General features: G+C 48.4%; 1 protein-coding gene across 7 annotated transcripts in view; it reads left to right on the top strand.

Moving 5' to 3' along the window:
• The window catches only part of PLEKHA2 (pleckstrin homology domain containing A2), a 76,104-nt gene that overhangs the window by 31,949 nt on the left and 24,042 nt on the right, over positions 1–20,113 (top strand). For 5 of the 7 annotated variants that reach the window (XM_075556639.1, XM_075556638.1, XM_075556641.1 and 2 more), the window contains 4 exons: positions 421–477; positions 8,427–8,475; positions 9,253–9,350; positions 19,263–19,403. In XM_075556639.1, the coding sequence (XP_075412754.1) occupies positions 421–477; positions 8,427–8,475; positions 9,253–9,350; positions 19,263–19,403 (345 nt within the window). The remainder of the gene's footprint in view (positions 1–420; positions 478–8,426; positions 8,476–9,252; positions 9,351–19,262; positions 19,404–20,113) is intronic. The other 2 variants (XM_075556644.1, XM_075556645.1) reach the window with 1 other exon arrangement.

The following is a 20,113-nucleotide window of genomic DNA, read 5'->3' as shown; positions in this document are numbered from 1 at the left end:
CCTCCCGATTATGCCAGGGGACTGTTCCAAGTATTGTTAAAGGTATTAACTTGTCATTACAACTGCCGCAGCAGTCAGGCACGATTAATATCCTTGCTTTACAAGGAAAAACTGAGACTCGGTGGTTAAGGTCTTGCTCACAGTCAAGTGGTGAAGCCCACACTTAACCACAGAAGTTGAGCGTCTCTCTGTACTAATCACGCCAGGGTAGTGGAATGCACAGACAACACGTGGCAGCCAAGTGGCGAGAGTTTTACAGGTGAGGACGGTGAACTAGAGAATGTGGTCAGGTGACTTGCTAAAGGTTGCAATGCCAGAAAGAGGCTGAAACAGAACGAGAGCCGTGGTCTTCGGTCTTCAGTGCCGTCCCCACTACCTCATGTAACGTTCTTAACAGGAAAAATAAATCTGTCTTTTCAGAACCTGGCAGTTGGGGCAGGAGCCGTTGGATCTCTGCAGCTGACCTACATCTCAAAGGTAATGGGGGTACATGTTTTTTCTTGGGGCACATGTTTGTTAAGTCGGTTTAGTGTGCAAACAAGAGGCAGTGTCAAATCTTTTGGGTGCTGGCATTTGGGGTGGATTTAACGATGATCAGCAAATTTTTAGAGGACGGGGTATCTTGACTCTTTAGGCCCTTCAATCAGGAGTACTGCCTCGCAGGTCCCAGCCCCCAGCCAAGGACGTATAGGTAGTGGTTGCACTTGGGGGACAGAAAGGAAGATGTAACAAACATAACACTGAGGGCACCAAGTTTAAACTGGAATTTTCCCAGTCACCTGGCACAGGACTACTGTGGAGAGCAAGCTAAGATTACCCAGAGAAGGTGTTGATGCGTGCTGGGAGAATATTTAGCAGCCCGATAACTGCCTGCGAGCCTGCCCAGCAGCCTGGCCAGCTATCTTCAAGCACCCCTTCTTGGAGTGGAGACCGAGGGTGGGGCCAGATACGCGGCTCATGAGTAGTTGCACAGTGCAGCTAGTTCAAGGGGTCTCCCTGGAGTCAGGACCAGTGCGGCTCTGTGATGCAGCGAGTGATAGGAAGGCCAGGCACTTAGAGCCTCCCCTGAAAGAGGAACTCTGTACAGCGGGGAGAGCCAGGTGGCTCCCAGCCAGCCCCGAAGTTCCGGAAGTCCTGCGCTCACCCCACCCCTCAACACTTCAGGCCTCTTGCGGGCCTCTACTTCCCTGTCTGTCACCTCCCATCTTCAGAAGGTTGAGGCATGGGGGTTGCCTGCCCTGAATGTCTCCTGACCCTGGGAATCTTTGTGTTTGGCTCCCAACCTCAGCTGGCCGGGAGCTGAGTTTGGAGAGGTGGACTGGGGGGGAGATCAGGAAGAGGAGAGCCCATCTCTAGCGCCGAGGGGCAGGCTGACACAGTGCCTGTGGGCTGCGGAGTACAAAGGCAGAAGACGTACAAAGGCAGAAGACGCAGGGTTGTGTCTGCGCAGATTAGAGAGCGGAGATAATGACCTTGGGGGAGGGGGAGGGCTTTCTGTGAGCGCAGCTGTGGGCCATTTGTACATGCCTTGTGGTCAGCTGCCAGGCTCCCTCACCAGCGGGGGTGGGGGTGGGGGGGCCTGCGGTCCGCCCCTGCCCTGGCCTCCTTAGGACATTTCTCCTGGGGGTTTGGGGAACTAGAATTGAGAGGGGGGGAAGCAGGAACCTCATTATATATGGAAACCAAATCACCCCTTCTGTCTGAGACCTTTTGGGCAGACTTTGGTTTTATGGTGGGGGCGGAATGAATATTCTCTCCTGCTGAGTCACGATTTGGAAGTGTGGCTCAGAGGAGGGCCTTTAGCATTCTCAGCCTCATTTAGAAAGGATGGACCTGCCTTTTAGCCCTTCAGGGCAGAGGCAGGCTTGGGTGGGCATGCAGTGCCCACAGCTGCTACTGGGTCACGTGACACAGAGCCTTTAACCCCTGCCTGACCCTCAGCCAGAAAACCTGGCCTTTCCCAGAAAAAAACACAAACAAAAACCCCAAAGAACCCCGTTAGCCGTGGCACTGGTATCAAATTCACCACTCAGGGTTATCTCAGAGGGAAAAGGGTTCTTTCTCGCTAACCCTTACCCTTCACCGAGTAAGGCATTTCACTGGAGTGCCAAGCAGCCCAGCTCGTGGTCTTTCCATGGTGGTCTGTCCCATCGCTGTCTCATGTTGGGAGACAGGGAATGGCCGTGGTCCTGCAGGAGACACAGTTGAGCATGACTGAACTGGTGCCATCCGGAGCATTGATGGCAGCAGAACCAGTTCTTGGGCAATCTGGAAAATCATTGAAGCTGGTCTTTGGCGCCACCCACCCTCCCACTTTGCCTAATGGTCCTTCTCTCACGCTCTGCCTGTCCCAGCCCCAGCTTGTGGCTGATTTTGTCAGAGCCTGCCTCACCCAAAGTTAGCTGTTCAGGAGAACTTCCTAAAGCAGTGCTTCTTACCTTCTTGGGAGGCTGGGGATCTTTCTGAGAGTCTGAGGGAACGTGCAGACTCCTCTGGGCAGCCGTGCATAAACCCCCCCCTCCATCCCCACTCCCTGATCTTGCCTCTCATTCCAGGGGCCACATTCAGAGCCGCATTGGCCCTCTGAAGCTGGTCCCGAGCTCTCCAGCTTCGAGTCATCCTGGGTAGGTGACTGCTTACTGCCCCGCCCCTTAAGCCACCTGTGGGCCAAGTTCGCTGTGGATACTGAGGCAGAGCTGCACCAGAGCTCCAAGGTGTGTGCTTTGTTACTGTTGCTCCTGCCAGAGGGGCCCCAGCGCCACTCTGGCTAAGGTTGGCAGGGTGGGGCTGGCCTAAGCAGTGCCCTGGTTCTGACGTGTTGGCTGTGCCTGTGGTCGGTCTGATCAGATAAGAGCAAGTTCTTGAGAGTTGAGGTTTGGAGCGAGCCTCCCTGTACCAGTGACCTGGCCCCTCCCCTCCTCATATCCTTCACCCCTCCTCAGTCCCCAGCCCCTGTTCCGCATGCTGCCATGGCCACTTCCTGGCATGATGATGGTTACCCCTGCGCGCTCGCACGGAGGTTGACTGTCAGCTGCCTTGGCTGCCTGCAGCCACTGTTCGTCAGGATCCTGTTTGGTCCCCTCTACTGCATCTGGCCGACGGCCCCTGAGTGACGCAAGCTTCTTTGCACCTAGTTACTACGCACCTCGGGGTTGATGGCTTGAACCCACAGGGCACGGCTGAAGAAAGGCCTGGTGATCTGCTATTGTGAAGATTGCTATTATTGCGTGCCACGGAGTTGATCCCAACTCCTGGCCACCTGATAGGGCATCTAAGGGAGTAGATTGCCAAGCCAGGCCTCCCTCAGAACGGCTGGTGGGTTTGAACCCTTGACCTTTTGATTAGCAGCTGAGGGCTGAACCTTGGTACCACCAGGGTTCCTTTCTGCCCCGGTGACAGTCAAGAAACCCCTCTGGGGCAGTTCTACCCCACCCCACAAGGTGTCAGTAGGCGTTGGAATCAACTTGATAGCAATAGGTTCTGATTTTCTTGATGCCGGAGGGAGGCGCTAGCAGCCTGTCCTGGTCATTAAGGTGTGGCGAGGCTGGCCGGAGAGTGGGGCAGGTGTTCAGCCTCCTTGATTACTGGCATTTAAGGAAGAGGTCAAAGTCACCCCTCCATAATAAATGGAGACTCTCACCTGGGCTTTTTTCTCTGTGCCTCACAGACCAGGTGTTGTTTTGTTGCCCTCTGGTGCTAGTCTGTAGCCATGAGCTGGAGACTAGCCTTTTCCCACTGGCTTTAAGAACCGAGAAGCTGAGCACAGAGACATTGGAGGATTTTGTCCTTCCCACACAGTCCGTTGAGGCTGAACTAGAACTAGTAACCCTGTTCATTCAGTTACGTTGCCCATTAACCTTGATCGTCTGCGGGCAGGTAGGAAACTGTAGATGTGTATGCATGCTCTCATACATGCCTCCTGAGGAAAACCTAATGAACACAAAAACCAACCAAATGACCAGGCTCTCTGGGAGAGCCTCAGTCTCCTTGATAAGCATGTGGGTACCATGCCCGCAGTCACAGGTTGGTTCATAAGTGGTGGACAGGTGGACCATTTGCTATCCAGACAGTGAAATGTATTGATGGTGATAAGGATGATGTTCTGGTCAGTGCTAAATGTCAGGTGCTCGGAGAAAAAGGCGATTCTCCTAAGAAGCCAGTGGACTGTTATGAGGTGCCCAACCTACCTCTGCCACCTCCCAGCCAGAAGTAGAAGGGGAGTCATCATAGGGGGGTTCTGAGGGCCAGGAGGGCCAAGCCTGGTCTGTGGGGGGGTCAGGGGTGTGTAGAAACCCAGGGCCGGACAAGCCGGAGATCTTATGGACAAGAGCCATCTCAGGGATAGAACAAGGAAAAGGGTCATAACGGACCAGAGCGTCAGATGTAAGCAGGCCAACACCTGGTTCGGGCTACACTGAGGGCTAGGAACCCAGGCAGACGGGATGGTGTGGAGGCCACAGGGCGATTCTGTTTTAGAGCCGCACTGCATAGCTTAACACCCACGCGCTGCACAGACACGACTGAATTTGTGTTTGCGCTCAGCCTAATGGGGCCTCACCTTTGCTTAAAACGTCATTAACCTCCCCCCCTCAATAAACTTCACTTTTTACCCAAGACCCTATGTCTTCCACCTCCACATCATGGTAGACGTGTCAAAATGTACCCACATCCCTCATTAAACATAATGATTTTGCTGTAAAATATTTGAAAAGAATGTAATCCTCTTACTTTTGGAATTCTCTGGCTGTGAGTAATTTGTTTAATTTGTGCCTGGCTCAAATTGCCCGGCAGTCGTCTTACACACCCAAGGACTCTTATGAAGTAGGAAAATCTAGCTTACCAATTATTTTTAAATGTAATGCATTTTCTTCACTCTTTCAATGAAAAATTAATGAGATTGACTTAATGTGACATCCTGTAGATACTTAATTAGAGACTTGTCAATGAGGTTGAGCTAGTGTTTTGCAGACCCGAGTGTTGTTTCATTGTGAGTATCCCATCTTCAGTTTTGTTTATTTGTACGCCCCGAGGAACCCATGGGCCCTCAACATTTTGCACAGTGTGTCGAGTGGACAAAATGGCCCTACTTGTGTATTACTATGTGAAGTGGGTTTTAGAGGAAATAGGCCACCGGAAGCGTCAGGTAGTCCCTCCTGCATGGAGCAGCATCTGTGAGACAGAAGAGGTTATGGGTTGACGTGCACGATCACGCTTGACATCATAAATTATTGTCGCTGATTGGTCGATCAGGAAATGGAGCCCGGGCGCTGTGACTACAAAGCACAGGCTGCATTCTCTATCCTTCTGATCTCTCAGAGGCCTGCTGCCCCAGTTTCCCTTTTGAGTATTTGGAGCAGCTTTTGTTTTTTTAAATCCTTTGATCGAGGGGCACTTACAGCTCTTATAACATTCCATAAATGTACCAAACATATTTGTACATAGGGTGCTATCATCATTTTCTAAACATGTACTTTCTACTTGAGCCCTTGGTATCAGCTCCTCATTTCTGCTCCCTCCCCTTCAGAAACATTTACTTTCTATTTGAGCCCTTTTAATTTTGGTTGTTAAAGAGATCTACCAAGGAAGAATGTAGAGTCAGAGCAAGACAGTTGGATGGGTAGATCAGTCATTGAAAACCCCACCAGCTGCCCGGCTATCAAAAGAGATAGTGTCTGGGGTCTTAAAGGCTTGAAGGTGAACAAGCGGCCATCTAGCTCAGAAGCAAAAAAGCCCACATGGAAGAAGCACACCGGCCAGTGCGATCACGAGGTACAAAGGGACCAGGTATAAGGCATCATGCAAAAAAAAAAAAGATATATGTGTGTGTATGTATATATATATGTGTGTGTGTGTATATATATGTGTGTGTGTATATATATATACATACCATATTAAATGAAGGGGGAAGTGCAGAGTGGAGACCCAAGGCCCAAGTGTCGGCCAATGGAGATCCCCTCATAGAGGGGTTTAGGAGAGGAGATGGGTCAGTCAGGGTGCGAGGTAGTACACAGCTTTCCCCCAGATCCTGGATGCTTCCTCCCCCCAACTACCATGATCCAAATTCTACCTTGCAGGGCTGGATAGGGCAGAGGCTGTACACTGGTACATATGAGGGCTGGAGGCACAGGGAATCCAGGGTGGATGATACCTTCAGGACCAAGGGCATGAGGGACGATGCTGGGAGAGTGTAGGGTGAGTGGGTTGGAAAGGGGGAACTGATTACAAGGATCCACATGTGACCTCTTCCCTGGAGAGGGACAGCAGAGAAGTGGGGGAAGGGAGACTCCGGATAGGGCAAGATATGACAAAATAATGATGTATAAATTACCAAGGACACATGAGGGAGGGGGGAGAGGGGAGGGAGGGAAAAAAAAAAAAGAGGACCTGATGCAAAGGGCTTAAGTGGAGAGCAAAGGCTTTGAGAATGATTGGGGCAGGGAATGTATGGATGTGCTTTATACAATTGATGTATGTATATGTATGGATTGTGATAAGAGTTGTATGCACCCCTACTAAAATGTAAAAAAAGAAAAGAGAAAAAAAATGATTAGGGCAAAGATTGTACAGATGTGCTTTATACAATTGATGTATTATATGTATGAACTGTGATAAGAGTTGTATGAGCCCCAATAAATTGTTAAAAAGAAAACACCACCAGCCAGTTACCATCCAGTTGAATTTAGCTCATCTTAATCCCATGTGTGTCAGAACTGTGGTCCATAGGTTTATCAGGGGCTGATTTTCCGTCAACCTATTAGGGACAATAATAATACTGTGGTCTCAGTGAATTACTTATGATGTTAAGTGTGATCACGCATGTAGAGCCTTCAACCTCTCCTGTCCTACAGACGCTGATGGTCAGACCTTCCTACCAAGTACCTCTGGGTAGACTCAAATCTCCCGTAGGTCAGCAGCTGAGAACATTAACCCCTGGCACCGTCCCGGGACCTTAATTTTGACACAAAGATTTATCTCCAGCTTCTGATAGATGAACCTTGAAACTATGCTAGGTGAAATAAACCAGCACAAACATGACACATATCTTATAATCCCACTTACATGAAATATCTAGAACAGGCAAATTGATCAATGCCAAGGTTTATTAGCTACGGTGGCGAGTAGGAGCCCTCTTGTAGTTTACATGGTGGGCTTCTAACCACAAGCTCCTGCATTTGAAGCCCCTCCTAGGGAGAAAGTCGAGGCCGCCAACGCTTGTAGAGTCAGTCTTGACCCACAGGGGCGGTTCTGCTCTGCCCTACTGGGTGTTGGGAGTTGCAGTCAACTCGATGACCGACCGTGAGTTTGGAGTGTTTTGAGGGCTGGTGGAAGCAGGGGCTCTGAATTTTTATTAAGGGCAATGAAAATATTTGGACACGGGTAATAGTAGCACCACACAGTGAACGTAGTAGACGTCACCGAATTGCACGTGCAAAAATGGCAAGTATCTTCTTAAAGTCTGCCACAGCTTAAAGACATAAGCTTCCTCTTTTGTAGGCCCTTCCATTTAAATGCATACCTAAGTATGATCTCCGATTACATCAGCTCCTCTCTTGAGGAGCACGTGGGAAGTCCTTATTTTCATGGGTAAGCAACCAGCGTGAGCTGTAGAGGAAATTGATCAGTGTATCTAAATTTATTAACTGTCCTGCTGACATGAGTCCCTTCATTGGAATCCGCATTGTAGTTGCACCCATGCCACCTTGAACTTGAACTCTTTAGAAGAAGCTGCCAGTGGTTGAAGGAACGCTGGTGGCCCGGTAGTTAAAATGCTCAGCTGCTAACTGAAAGCTTGGTCGGTGGTCTGAACCCACCAGCTCTGTTCAGGAGAAAATGAGGCAGGCTGCTTCTGTAAGAATTACGTATATACTCGAGTATAAGCCGGCCCAAATATCACCTAATTTTACCACCCAAACTGCGTAAAAAATGTGCTGGAAAACTAGGCTTGTACTCGATTGCATATCAGTCTTGGAAACCCTAGGGGAGTGGGGGGGCAGGGGGTTCTACTTTGTCCTTGTCCTGTACACTCGCAGTTAGTCACACTCAACTCAATGGCTGTGGCCTGTGGGGTGCAGAGGAGTAGACTCAGGTGAGTGTGGATGCTGTTTCTAAGAGTTTCTGGACCAGAGGCAATTGTGTCATAACCAGTGGCTTTTCAAATTGTCGTGGTACAAGTGCAGCTGAAGACGGAAGTGAGAGAGCGTCCTCTTCTGTTTGGAAGGGGCACACGGGCTGCTAAGAAATAGGATTGATGATGACCCGTTCCGTTACCTGCTTGGCAAGTCCTGGGTTCTTGCTTGTTCTTTAAAAAGGTACATGTGCGGTTTATACTCCTATGTCCGAGACAGGCTGCAGTACAAAATGAGAAGCTACGCATCCCGATATTCTTAGGCATGTGCTCATGCTCCTTGCGTTTTGATTTGATCCAGGTGAGCGCAGCTACCCAGAAGCAGAAACCGAAAACTCCATTTTGCTTTGGTAAGTAGCACTGAGCCCCAGGGGCTGGGCGTGGTCAGTCCTCGCACACCAGCTTCCTCTGTGCATGGAAACGGTCCTGTGATCACATGGGACTGCGTGTGCCCTGGGTGCCCGGGTGACTTAAGTCACAGTGATGTTCCTAGGTCTGTAGCAATGTCACTTTTCTTGGTCTCTCAGCTAGAATTATTCATCACCAAAGTCAGTTTTTCTGACTGCACTGTTTGGGTGCTACTGGAAGTTTTGGGGACCCCGACGTCAGAGTTGAGTACTAACTAGTGTGCTCAGGGAAGGTGGAGATGAGGCCAAGGTCACTTATTTGATCTCCAGTAAGCTTGGTTCCATTTCCCAAACAAGTCTCTGTCTCCAGGCCACTGGTGCCAGTGGAAACAAGGGGCACTGGGTCCAAACTTGTATGAGTGTCATCACCATTGTCCATCTGTCAGCACTGCTGACAGCAGTTCAGCGATACGTCTTGTTGATGGCGGGCTAGTAGCCTTACCATCACAGAAGGGCACTTCGAGGCTCCCGTAAATGTCTCTGGGCAACCTTCTTGTGGCCACCAGCGGAATCCATTCTCTTAGAGGTGGGCAGGAGACAGTTGCGGCCTGTGACTTTCTAGAGATTTATGTAGGTGACCTAGCATCGTGGGAAACTTCTTGATCTGTGTTGGGGATTATCGAGCTTGCTAATTAAAGCAGCTTCATTTTGTGGGGTCCTTTTGTATTGCCTGTATTCTGACCTGGGTGTTTTCTCTCTTTCTCCCCATGATTTTTGCAGTCATCAATGCCCTCTCTCAGAGGTATTTTCTTCAAGCCAATGACCAGAAAGATCTTCAGGACTGGGTGGAAGCCCTGAACCAAGCCAGCAAGATCACTGTATGTATGAGCCCTTCTCTTTGAGGGGAGTGAAAAGGCTTCTTCCGACCGTGGGGCATGGAAGAACTCAAATGACCACAGTGTCTTTCCTAGCGTCCGGGTCCAGACCCAGTCCCCTGGGCCCTGTCATGTTTTTCATCTTGACTGATTAACCGCCAGTTGAAATGAGCGTGTGAGTTTGAATCGAGTTCAAGGGGAAGTTTCTGGAGCGTCCACTTTGTGCTTCCTGGGGGGGCTCATGGTCAGTTTTTTTTTTTTTTTTTTTTTGGCTAATTCTGGGATTGTAAACTGGATTGCTGATGAGGAGAAATAAAGGGAGGGAACTTCTGAGGAGGGAAGTTCGAACTTTCCCCTTGGCTTCTTTCTTTCCCAGGTTGTCTGATGAGTTCAGGTCATCTACCAACCTGTCCTGAAAAGGCCTTCCATTTAAAAGCATCACTGGGCTAGCTCACAGATTACTCTGATGACTTTCATGTCCCTGGACTTGGTTCATGAAGAAACCCTTTCTTCTTCTTTTGGATTAAGAAGAACAGAAAAGAGATAAAAACGGAGATGGGGGTGGGGAGGAGAGGGAGGAGAAAAATGTTATAGGAAAAATAAGGCTGTTGATGCCAGGCTTATGGCCTATGAACCCTAGTTTATATGTTGGAAATTTTTAATTTCCTATATCATGGAGTCAGGAACACATTCAAGTGACTTCTAACTATCAAAACTGTGTGCCTGGGTAAATTATTCTCCCAAATGCCTCAGGGTGACTGAATAAGTTAAAAGAAGAAATTTGGACACCTACCCAGTACTTGTGATCTTAGACAGAACCAGCACATAATTTAGGCAGCTAAACAGTTTTGCTTGCTCGTTTGTTCTTCCGATAAGCCTGGAGAAGCCTATGGCAAGAGAAATGGAGGAAGCGAGGTGACAGCACACTCACATACTTGTGTGTGCTTATCCACAGGCTGTACACACGTTCTTCAAGTCCACGGTTAATTTTAGTAAACCAGAAACCAAGTCCAGTGCTGTCGAGTTGACTCTGACTCGGATTGGACCGAGTCGAGCTGTTCTGCAGGATTCCCAAGGCCGAGGTTGTTAGGGAAGAAGACTGCCTTGAATTTCTCCCTTCGGTTACAACCGACAACCTATCAGTTAGCAGCCCAACGCCCAGCCCACTGAGCCAGCAGTGCTCCTTAATTTTAATAGAGATGTTCTTTATTCATGTTGACGTCTTCACCCTTCTGGGAATTTTCCTTCAGTGTCTAATTCTTTTTTCTTGTTCAGAATTTCCTCTTAATTTCTGCCTTCTTTGTGGCCTGTGGTGAACTGGGCGACAAAGCCAGTAAGACAACAAGGAAGGGGTTTTGTCTTCCTTTTGTGCATCGAGCACAGAGTTACTCTGAGCAGATCCGTTCCCCTGCCCCTTCTCTAGCCCAGCTCACCACCATCGTGTCAGTCCTGACGCTCAGTGACCCTACAGGCAGGGCAAAACTGCCCCTGTGGGTTTCGGAGACGAACTTTTAAAGAAATTTAGTGGTTCTCTATATATCTGTCCATCTAGTCATTTTCTTGGGAGCTCTTATAACATTCCATACATCAATTGTATCAAGCATATTTATACATATGTTGCCATCATCATTTTCTAAGCATTTACTTTGTATTTGAGCCCTCGGTATCAACACCTCCTTTTTTTCCCTCTCTCCCATCCTCAGGATCCCTTGAAAAATTGTAAATTATTATTGTTTTCATGTCTTACACCAACCGCTGTCTCCCTTCACCCATGTTTCTGTTGTTCATCCCTCTGGGGGGGTGGGGGGATATGGCATTGATCATTGTGATGGGTCCACCCTTCCTCTCCACCTTCCCCCTACCCTCCTGGTATCGCTACTCCCATTTCTGTACCTGAGGGGTTTATCTAACCTGGATTCGGTGTGTTGTGAGCTCTCATTTGTACAGGTGTACATGCTCCAGTCTAGGCAGAACTGAAAGGCAGGACTGGGGTCATGATAGTGTGTGTGGGGGTGGGGTGGGGTGGGTGAGGAAACCTTAAATAACCACAGGAATATAGTGTGTTCATCAGTGCTGTACTGCACCCTTTTTGACTCATCCTTTCCTTGTGACCCTTCTGTGAGGGGATGTCCTACTGTCTACAGATTGGTTTCGGGTCTCTGCTCTGGGCCCCCTCATTCTCAACAATATGCTTTCCTGTTTGTTTGGTTGTTTTGGGTCTTCTGGTGCCTATTACCTGATGCCGTTGGCGCCTCATGATTGCACAGGCTGGTGTGCTTCTTGCTTCTCTGCTAGATGGCCACTTGTTTAACTTCAAGTATTTAAGAACCCAGACTCTCTCTTTTGATAACTGGGCACCATCAGCTTTCTTTACCGCATTTGCTGATGCACCCATTATGTCTTCAGAGATCGTGTTGGGCATCACAGAATGCAAAGTTGTTAGAACAAAGTATTCTTGTGTTGAAGGAGGGTGTGTTACGGTTCTCTAGAGAAACAAAACTGTGACACTAATAATTATATCTATATTTATATAGATAGGTATTTAGATAACATAAATAAGCAGTTAATTAATCTATAAAGCAGTACAAATGGCTCAGTGCAACTCACTCCCGTGAGACAGCTAGTACACTGGCAGTCCTTCAAGTTTTGAGGGCCACGGGGTAGTAGTCCTCTGTAGAGCAATTCAGGCTATCCGGTCACAGGCAGCAAACAGCAAGGCAGGTCACCAAGAGTCAGCCAGATGACAGGGTCCGACAGCCCCCAGCTCAAGAGATGTACATTCCAATGGCGTGGCGAAGCAGGTCTTGAAGGAACCTCGGTTGCAGCGACACAGTCCACGGGTTAGGTGTCCCACAGGGAGTGTAGCTTGCAAATGGAGGCACCGAACAAACATGATATAAGAGCGAGAGAGACAAGAGAGGCGAGGCTCACCAAACCATTTATCTCTCTGCCCTTCAACTAATCTCACATGTGTTCATTGGCCATGTTGGCACAACAAACCTACCTATCACAGAGGGCTTGAGCAGAGGCCCAAAGTGAGACTAACTCTTTATGGGAGTAGACAGCCTCATCTTTCTCCCTCAGAGTGCCTGGTAGTTTCCAACTGCTTTGTGGTTCGCAGCCCAACTGATAATCATTACTCCACCAGGGATCCTCTTGTCTGGCCCAGTGGACAGAAATGACCTCCAGGCTGTGGGGGGTGGAGCGAGCACGATGCTCTCTGAAGGCTGGAAGTTCAAAGCCTCCTTCAGAGTGTCCACAATCATTAGGGTCCCCTTTCCTTTGCTTGGTTTCTATGTCTCTTTTTGACCCCCGCACCATTCAGGAGGTTACAGCGATGAAAGAAGTATCAGATAAGGTAGTGAACCAAACTTTGACCTGATCTATCATTCAACTCTCAAGTGTCTCATAAGAGAGAGACCGTGTTTTTCTGCCAGGTTTTAAATAGAGTTTGCAGGTAAGAATCTTGCCCAAGGTCAAGAGGTTAGTAGATGGTTGGGCTGGGATTCAAACCCAAGTCCTCCTGACTCTCAAAGCCTAGGATCCTCTACAAATATTGAAAACAAGTAACAGTTTCTAAAACGTGTTAAGAGAGTCACACACCACCTGTATCTACATTGCTTCATTTCAGCCTCATAAAGCCTTCTTAAATAGGGAAGGCAAGTGTTATTCGCCTCATTTATGTTTGAGGAGATGGAAATGCCAGGGGGGATTAGAGTGTCTTGCTCAAGGTCATGCGGTAGTCAATGAGGAGCCAGACTGGATCCAGCTTTTCTGCCCTCAGATCCTGCGCTCATTTTATGTTAAAGTCATTGAGTCTTTTTTTAAAAAACCATTTTATTGGGGGTTCTTACAACTTATAACAATCCATACATCAATCGTATTGAGCACATAAGTACATACGTTGCCATCATCCTTTTCAAAACATTTTCTTTCTGCTTGAGCCCTTGTTATCAGCTCCTTTTCCCCTCACCCCCATCCTCTACCCTCGTGAACCTTTGATCAATTATAAATTATCATTTTCACATCTTTCACCGTCTGCTGTCTCCCTTCACCCACGTTTCTGTTGTTTGTCCCCTTGGGGTGGGAGGTGGTTTTGCATTGATCGATGTGATCAGTTTGATTGGGGGCCCCCTTTCAGTCACTGAGTCCTTTTGATTGAAGAAAGTGATTGTGTGGGGGCATTTAAAGAATCAGGTTCTCTTAGAAGAATCTCAAACATGATCTCTTCATTTCCTCAGGGTTCTTGGAACAAACTGCCAGAAACTTGGTGACTTAACACAACAGACATTTGTCCTCTCACTGTTCTGGAGACTCGAAGTTTGAAAATCCAGGCATCATAAGACCATACTTCCACAGAAGGCATTAAGGAAGAATTCTGCCTGGCTTCTTTTCAAGCTTTTGGTGTCTCCTGGCAATTCTTAGCATTCCTTGAGTTGTAGCTGTATTAGTCCAATCTTTATCTCTTAGTCCTATGCCTTTCTTCCCTGTGTGTTGGTGTGTCTGCGTTCTCTTATTATAAGGGCATCAGTCATTGATTTGTGGCCCACCCTAAACAGTTTCCGTCTTGGAAACCCACAGGGGCCTTTCGACCGTGACCTGTGAATTGGGTCAGTGGCAGTAAGTGTAACTTTTTGATTAATCCAGTATGACTTCATCTTAACCTTGGTTATGTCTGCAAAGACCCTCTTTCCAAATAGGGTCATACTCTGATGTTCTGGAACTGGAATTGTGGGGGAATACTATTCAATCCATTACATGTCCCAAAAGGCGGACACCTCGGTAGCAGAGGTAAAAGCACAGCTCCCCCAACAGATGGAACGAATCCCCCTAACAGTCTGGCTGTGCGAGTGGTCAGAAGGAGGAATTCCTGGTTTTCTTGCATTGGAGATAAAGATCCCCGTGGGTCTTCCTTATTAGAGAACACTCCGTAACTGGAGGACGAGGGCACATCTCTAACAAAACCTCTGGGCTGTGAGCAAACCAAAAGAAGGCCTTGCTTGTCAACCTGTGTAGTGTAGTTTGGGTTGAGTTTGTCTTCTATGTTGCTATTCCTAGTTGACATCTAGGTGATTTTGAATTTGACAACTTTGTGTCTCAGGGTAGAACTAGGCTTTGTAGGATCTTCAGTGACTGATTTTGTTGTTTTCATTTTCTTTTTTAAAAATCATTTTATTAGGGGCTCATACAGCTCTTATCACAATCCATACATACATCAATTGTGTAAAGCACATTTGTACATTCATTGCCCTCATCATTCTCAAAACATTTGCTCTCCACTTAAGCCCCTGGCATCAGCTCCTCATTTTTTCCCTCCCTCCCCGCTCCCCCTCCCTCATGAGCCCTTGATAATTTATAAATTATTATTTTGTCATATCTTGCCCTGTCCTACGTCTCCCTTCACCCACTTTTCTATTGTCCATCCTCCAGGGAGGAGGTCACATGTAGATCCTTGTAATCAGTTCCCTCTTTCCAACCCACCCTCCCTCTACCCTCCCAGTATCGCCCCTCACACCACTGGTCCTGAAGGGATCATCCGTCCTGGATTCCCTGTGTTTCTGGTTCCTATCTGTACCAGTGTACATCCTCTGGTCTAGCCAGACTTACAAGGTAGAATTGGGATCATGATAGTGGGGTGAGAGGAAAATTTAGGAACTAGAGGAAAGTTGTATGTTTCATTGTTGCTACATCGCATGCTGACTGGCTTGTCTCCTCCCCGAGACCCTTCTGTAAGGGGATATGCAGTGGCCTACCAATGGGCTTTGGGTCTCCACTCCACACTCCACCCCTCATTCACTATGATACGGTTTTTTATTCTGATGATGCTTGATACCTGATCCCTTCGACACCTTGTGATCGCACAGGCTGGTGTGCTTCCTCCATGTGGGCTTTGTTGCTTCTGAGCTCGATAGCCGCTTGTTTACCTTCAAACCTTTAAGACCCCAGACACTATATCTCTCGATAGCCGGGCACCATCAGCTTTCTTCGCCACATTTGCTTATGCACCCATTTGTCTTCAGCGAACGTATCAAGGAGGTGAGCACTCAATGATATAAGTTTTGTCTTCATTGATGCCTTATAACTGCTCCCTTCAGCACCTCGTGATCACACAGGCTGGTGTGCTTCTTCATTGTGGGAGTTTTTATTTTCTTGAGGGGCAGGATGATGAGTAGATATCCAGGTCTCTCTGATTAATAATTTAAATTCTAATTAGGAAGTGGAAAGAGTCTTAGAAAAGCTCTGGATGGTTGGAAGTAGTCCAGCATGTGGGAGGTCTGGGTGGTGACCACCTTTGGCCCCCAGTAACCAGTTCAGTTTACTCTATTCTTAGAGGAAGCATAACAGCCAAGCTCCTTGGTGGTCGTTTTCTGGTCCACAAGTTCTCTAAAAGGCTGTTTCCCTCCTCCTGGGCTGGGTTTCAGGAACTCGTTTGGGTCCTTTGAGGTTTGAAGAAATTTTTGCTATTCCATAGTGGTTCTATCACGGAAAACTCCAGCAAGAACCAGCAGCCCTGAGGAATTGCATAGATTCATTATCGAACGTCAGAGGGTGACTTCCAATGGTTAGTGCATATTTAGTCATGGGCAGTCAGGTAGTGGAACTACTGATTTTTAATGAGCTTCAGTTACCTCCCATGTAAACTGGAGAAAATGATTCTTCTAGAGGAGCTCGCTGTGCAGATTAGAGGTAATGCAGCCAAGAGCCAAGCACGCTGCCTGCCGCTCAATGGAGAGCTAAGGAAAGGACGCTGCTACTATCGATGAGTCAAGGGGCCTCGGGGCCCAGTGGTTCAGCGCATGGCTACAAACCACATCGCTTGAGTCCATCAGCTGCTCCTCAGGAGAAGAGAACCTCCAGGAGCAATCAGATCCCGTCAAGATTGTAGCCTGGGAAACCCTACGAAGGAGTTGCGCTCTGACCCATTGGATCCCTGAGTCGGAGCCAAAGTGATGGCTCTGATCAACAGCCTTCGCTCTCCCAGGCACAGGGATTGAGCAGGAGGATGCTTGCCTTACGTGTGGCAGCCCCTGCGCCATTTTCAGTCAATGCAGGTCATGTGTAACCATGTGTCTGTGGCGGTCCCCGATCTGGACAGCCCAGCAAGAAAGGCCGGTGATTAACTTGCCCAAGATCTGCCAGTGAAAGCCCTGAGGTTAGAAATGGTCTGATTTACTGCTGATCATGGCGATGGTGCTGAGCCCAGCGGCATTTTGAGGAGGAGACCATCATGTGTGGGGCCGACTGGACAGCGCTTAACAAACAACATCTCTCGGATAGCCACAGGGAAGGGGAGCGAGGAGGCTCTTCCACACACCTACGTGAACCGAGTGCTCCGGCCAGGAAGAAGCTCCTGTTTCTCCCCCAGAGGCTCAGTGTAATCACAGCGGTCTTCTCCTTTGACAGAGACCAAATGGTGTGGGCTCCAGTCATTGTCTCTGGCAAAGATCTCACACAGCTGCTGCTCTTAGAAAAGGTCTAGGTTCTTGTCATTCCTGGAGGTCTTACTGATACCCATGCTTGTAGACGTGATGGAAGCGGGCTTCTTATTTTGTTTGCAGATCGAGTGTTTAGTTCTTGTGAAAGGGAGGCAATTCCCTCTTAAGATGGGAAGTATGGTCTTCAGCTTACCACAGTCCTTATCCTCCATCCTCCCCAATGTCACGGCCAAATACCAGGTGCCATGTGATGCTGTAGAGTGCACGCTGGTTGGCCTCCATGTCTAGACAGATTGCAGTTATTAGCCATGTGGGGCTAATATTATTATTACAAAATGAAGCATTTCACCAGTTTGTAGACTCCATATAAATGATATTAGCAAGCATGGAGGAAGAAAAACACCGCCATAAATGTCTGACCCGGACTGTGCTACTGGGGATAAATGTAGGGGCCACCAGTTGAAGAACATAGCTTCCATTTTCTGAGAGTGTGGCATCAGCATGGGAGGAAGGCTTGTGAACAGCCTGTAATGCACAGATGACACAAGCTTGCTTGTTGACAGCGAGGCGGACTTGAAGCACTTGCTGATGAAGATCAGGGATTGCAGCCTGCAGTGTGGATGCCAACGCAGGGTCAAAAGAGCAAATCCTCACCATCGGACTAGTGTAGGTACCAGTATGGCAAATGGAGAAAAGATTGAAGTTGTCAAGAATTGAATCTTTCTTAGATCCGCAATCAATACTCATGGAGTCAGCAGTCAAGGGGCCAAGGGGTGCATGGCATCGGACGAATCAGTTGCACATAATCCCGTGAATGGGTTGAGAATCAAGGACGTTCCCGTGAGGACTAAGGTACACCTGACCAAGCCATGATATTTTCAGTTGCCTCATGAGCATGCTAACGTTGGACATTGATTAAGGAAGATGGAAGAAGAATCGATGAATGGTGCTGGCAAAGAATATGAAAGTGCCACGGTCTGCCAAAAGAACAAACAAGTCTATCTTGCAAGAAATACAGCCAGCATGCTCCTTGGAGGCGAGACTTCACAAGGACTTTGGGCGTGTGATCAAGAGAGACCAGTCCCTGGAGAAGGACACCATGCTTTGTAAAGTAGCAGGGCATCGCAAAGAAAGGAAGGCATCAACGATATGAACTGAAGCAGTGGCTTCGTGGAGGGGCTCCAGCAGAGGAGCAGTGGCGAGGATGGCCCACCCCTGGCGGGGTTTCCTTCTTTGTGCGCAGGGTCCCTGTGACTCGGACCCAACAAGAGCAGGAACTGGGGTTACCTGGAAATCTGGATTTTTATGTGAACCAAAATACTACATTCTTGACAACCAACCAACCAACCAGCCCGGCATAGGACATACAAAACACCCTTTGGACAATTTAGGCCTGTGGGCCAGCAGTTTACAGCCTCTGGCCTGTGGTCGTTAACTAGCTAGGGAATTCTGTATGCTTTCAGAAGCCACCGTGTCAAAGAGCCGCAAATACATTCCTTGTTCAGAAAGGGCTTTGCTTGTAAATGTTACTATTAATTGTCATTTTTATACTTTCGTTTGTATTTTTTGAATGAAAAACATATATACATGGGAGCGTCAGAATGTTTGTGGGGAAAAAATTCCATGATCTTGATGTTCCGTTTTTCCTGGAAATGTTTGAAGCCCTCTTGGATACTCTGAACTTCTGATAACTGCAACAGCTTTATGACATGAAGATCCGAGTCCAGCCCATTTTACAGATGAGCGTGTTCAGGCCTAGAGAGGTGAAATGGTTTACCCAAAGCCATTTAGTTACTTAGTGACAGGCCAGGAAGTATAGCCAGACTCTCCTGTCCCTCTAATTCTCCCTCGTTTTTGCTGGTTTGTTGCCCTGCTGTGTCCTTTCTCCCTGCTTCACGTTTTCTGGTTCCTTTCCATCCTCTGCCCGTATCCCCATTGATTAGTTACCTGCCCTTCTCTGTCTTGGTTCCTGTTTTTTTTTTTAATGACCTGCACTGACATTTTAATGATTCTGATGAGTCGTTTACTATGAGTTTCCCCAAGTAGCATGGGCCATGTCTACATCGTTTGAGGTTTATCTTTGCGTCCCAGCCAGGCAAATACCAAGTCCCCATGGTCATCGAGTTGATCCCGACTCCTAGGAGACCCAGAGGACAGAGTAGTGCTGCCCCAGTCGGTTAACAAGGAGCGGCTGGTAGGTTTAATCTGCTGCCCTCCTTCAGTCGCCCCTGGACACTGTAGCCGCCATGCCACCAGGGCTCCTGGCTCGTCGTAGGCACATAGTATGCGTTTTTGGAGTATGAGTGTGTGGCGTGTTGTGCAGGAGGTTGCCCGTGGAGTTCCTTACATTCAAATACGGATCAGTGGAAGGGCAGGGCTGTCATAACTGTCACCTGGCATCACCCTGGCTGTCTTCACTGTGGGCCCTCAGCTTTTCTTAAGCTTCTCATTTCCCTTTGGCCATGCTCTCATTTTCTAGGTGCCCAAAGGTGGGAGCCTGCCCCTGGCTGCTGAGGTTATCAAGAGCCCGGTGGTTCCTCCAGGCCTGGAGAAGAAGCCACAGGTGGCCTACAAGACAGAGATCATCGGAGGGGTGGTGGTACACACACCCATCAACCAGGTGCGGGCCTGGGGGTCGTGAGGGTCTGGGGCATGGCCAGTTAAGTACCCAGAGGTCTCTCGAGCCCACGGTGGTTGGAAGGGGAGCAAGAACAAGTGGAGTAGTTAAGGAAATACAGGGCAGGGGGGTACGAGCAATAGTAGTGCCGAAATTGAGCCCACCTTCTCTAAGCCCAGGAGCCTTGGTAGTGTTGTGGGTCAAGGATTGGGCTATTACCCAAAAGGTTGGTGGCTCAAACCCACCAGCTGCTGCCCTGGAGAAAATGAGGCTATCTGCTCCTATGAAGATTTATAGTCTGGGAAACTCTATGAAGCAGAACTGTTCTATTCTGGGGGGGTAATTATGAGTTGGAATCTTTCCGATGATAGTGGGTTTGGGCTTTTAATTCTCTAAGCCCATGAGACGGCAGAGGAGGCTGGAAATAAGGCCCTGTCGCTCTTCCCTCTCGTTTGTATGTGCATCTCCTCTCTGGTTTGTGTTCTCTGTCCTTTCCACTCTCCCGGGTCAGCTTACTCTCTCCAAGCCTGGTTCCGTGAAAGCACACACTACTGTGCCTGAGAGGAGCAACCAAACTCACTGCCACAGTCAGCTCTGACACAGAGCGACCCTGTAATCACTCGCTGCCCTCAAGGGCAAGGGTATGGCTGCCCCTGCGGTTTCTGGAGCCGTAGCTCTTCATGAGAATGGGAAAGCTAGTCTTTCTCCTGTGG

The sequence above is a fragment of the Tenrec ecaudatus genome, chromosome 8 (assembly GCF_050624435.1).
Source record: "Tenrec ecaudatus isolate mTenEca1 chromosome 8, mTenEca1.hap1, whole genome shotgun sequence".
Taxonomy (NCBI): Eukaryota; Metazoa; Chordata; class Mammalia; order Afrosoricida; family Tenrecidae; genus Tenrec; species Tenrec ecaudatus.
Note: the sequence above shows the minus strand (reverse complement) of the source record. Positions and strands in the feature narration are given on the sequence as shown.